The sequence below is a fragment of the Pinus tabuliformis genome, chromosome 7, assembly GCF_031772625.1.
Source record: "Pinus tabuliformis cultivar Carrire ecotype Pingquan chromosome 7, CPIR1, whole genome shotgun sequence".
In the NCBI taxonomy this organism is placed as follows: domain Eukaryota; kingdom Viridiplantae; phylum Streptophyta; class Pinopsida; order Pinales; family Pinaceae; genus Pinus; species Pinus tabuliformis.
In genome coordinates, this window is record NC_142293.1 from 716,506,587 (window position 1) to 716,508,442 (window position 1,856).

The 1,856-nt window shown below is 43.8% G+C and overlaps 1 protein-coding gene across 1 annotated transcript; it reads left to right on the forward strand.

Moving 5' to 3' along the window:
- Positions 1-329: 329 nt before the first annotated feature.
- LOC149249533 (uncharacterized) lies at positions 330-1,511 on the forward strand. The gene has a single exon (XM_089453401.1). The coding sequence runs from the start codon at positions 330-332 to the stop codon at positions 1,509-1,511; it is 1,182 nt and encodes a 393-aa protein (XP_089309527.1).
- Positions 1,512-1,856: the final 345 nt, after the last annotated feature.

The following is a 1,856-nucleotide window of genomic DNA, read 5'->3' on the forward strand; positions in this document are numbered from 1 at the left end:
GAACAGTGATCATGAAAACCTGCCAATTTCTTTGGCATCGACTGTCGTGCCCCTTGATCGATCGATGAATGACGACGAAGCCTTTATTTATTGAATAGGTTTGGTTTATGAAGGCAGGTACACCCGATTCAATAACACTACTATTTACCTAATTAGTGCGTGTCATCATGCTTTGGCTTTGTGGATTGTGTGGGTTTTCATGCATATATATATATATATATATGCAGAATGTACCACAAACTGCAATATATCAATTGCTTATAATCTTTTGGGTTGAATACTGACTTATCCTCATTACTGGTAGCTGTTTTCCATTTCGAATTTGAAGAATGGAGCGTGTTATCTACAAGTGCACGAAAAATACTCATGCGCTACTTCTTCTAATGGCGGCCCTACTTTTTGTGAGGATGAGCAACAATGTAAATGTTGCTGCTGCCACCAGAAAAATGAAGATAGAAGATGTAGATGTTAATAATGATGATAGTTCTCCCGTTCCTGCAGCTCTTCCATCTGAGCCTGCTCCTGCTCCGGCGCCTGAGCCTGCACCTCAGCCAGCTACCACGACTGTGACCTTCTTCATGCACGACGTAGTTGGAGGACCCTATCCCACAGCAAAGCCCCTCTCCATCTCAGCAAGCAGCAGCACCTATGGATTAATACCTCCTGTTACTTCTGCAGGAGGCCTACTTAATCTGCCCTTTCAAAATCGTGGTCCTCTCCCACTAACCTTTCCAAGCGCTGCAATTCCACAGAGTCCCCTGTTCAATGGCCAGTTTCCAGCTTCTTCCATTAATTCAAACGGAGTTATCTCCCCTACTAATCCTTCTTTTTTAAATGGAGTCGTCCCCAGTATTCCTGCAGCTACTGGTGCAGGTTTGCTTAATCCCTCACTTCAGAACGGCCCGGTTCTCCCATTAACGTTTCCAAACGGATTTGTACCATCTTCTTCCGCTAATCCTCTCCTTAACGGAATCGGCATTAATGGGCAAAACCTTCAGTTTAATCAATTCCCAGCAGCTCTTAATTTTCCTTTCACCTCCCAGCAGGGTATCCCCTCAATCAATTCTCCTAATTTACTTAACCCATTGCCAAATTCGCCGTTTCCCGGAGCTGAAACAGTGGGTGCAGCCCCACTCCCATTGAATCACCCGGGGGGTCAGGGCTTGGGCAGTAGTAGGAGTGAGGTTATAGTGATTGAGGACCCCTTGACGGAAGGGCCCGATAAGTCTTCTGGTTTGATGGGTAAAGGGGTGGGATATTACATGGCGTCTCCTAAGGATCCCAAAACCCTTCTCATGACTTTCACTGCGAAATTCGAACAAGGATCGGAATACGAGGGCAGCACCATCGAGTTCTCTGGCGAAGACAATACTGCGTTGCCTGAGCGGGAGATCACAGTGGTCGGGGGAAGTGGTAAGTTCGAAGGGGCGAAAGGTCACGCGGTGATTGAGACGGTTTCCGACACCGCCGATGAAACGGTGCTCAAGTTCAGCGTCAACCTCACGTATTAGCTGCATATCGCAATTTGCCTCATCATCTCGTGTTTATTTTTCTTAGTGTACTCGATGTAAATCTCGTTAGCAATTGTGTGTATAAATGTTATTAAGTATATAGGACATGCCCTTCGGTATGTGACAATGTGTATTACTGTTCTTTGAGGAGGACGGTATTCACTTAGCACCATCAGAAGGGAGTCAAAAGTCAACTCCATTGTAAATGATCTTTATCCATGTATCTAAATGAATGCCCGTCATAATTGTGGGGAGGTTGAAGTGACTTCTATTATTATATTTTTAAAATTAAAATATTTTAGATATTAATTTTAATATAAAAATAATTTTAACCTTTTGTATAAT

Bases quoted from the DNA above. Each gene is read 5' to 3' on its own strand.
- LOC149249533 (XM_089453401.1), top strand. From the start codon at position 330: ATGGAGCGTGTTATCTACAAGTGCACGAAAAATACTCATGCGCTACTT.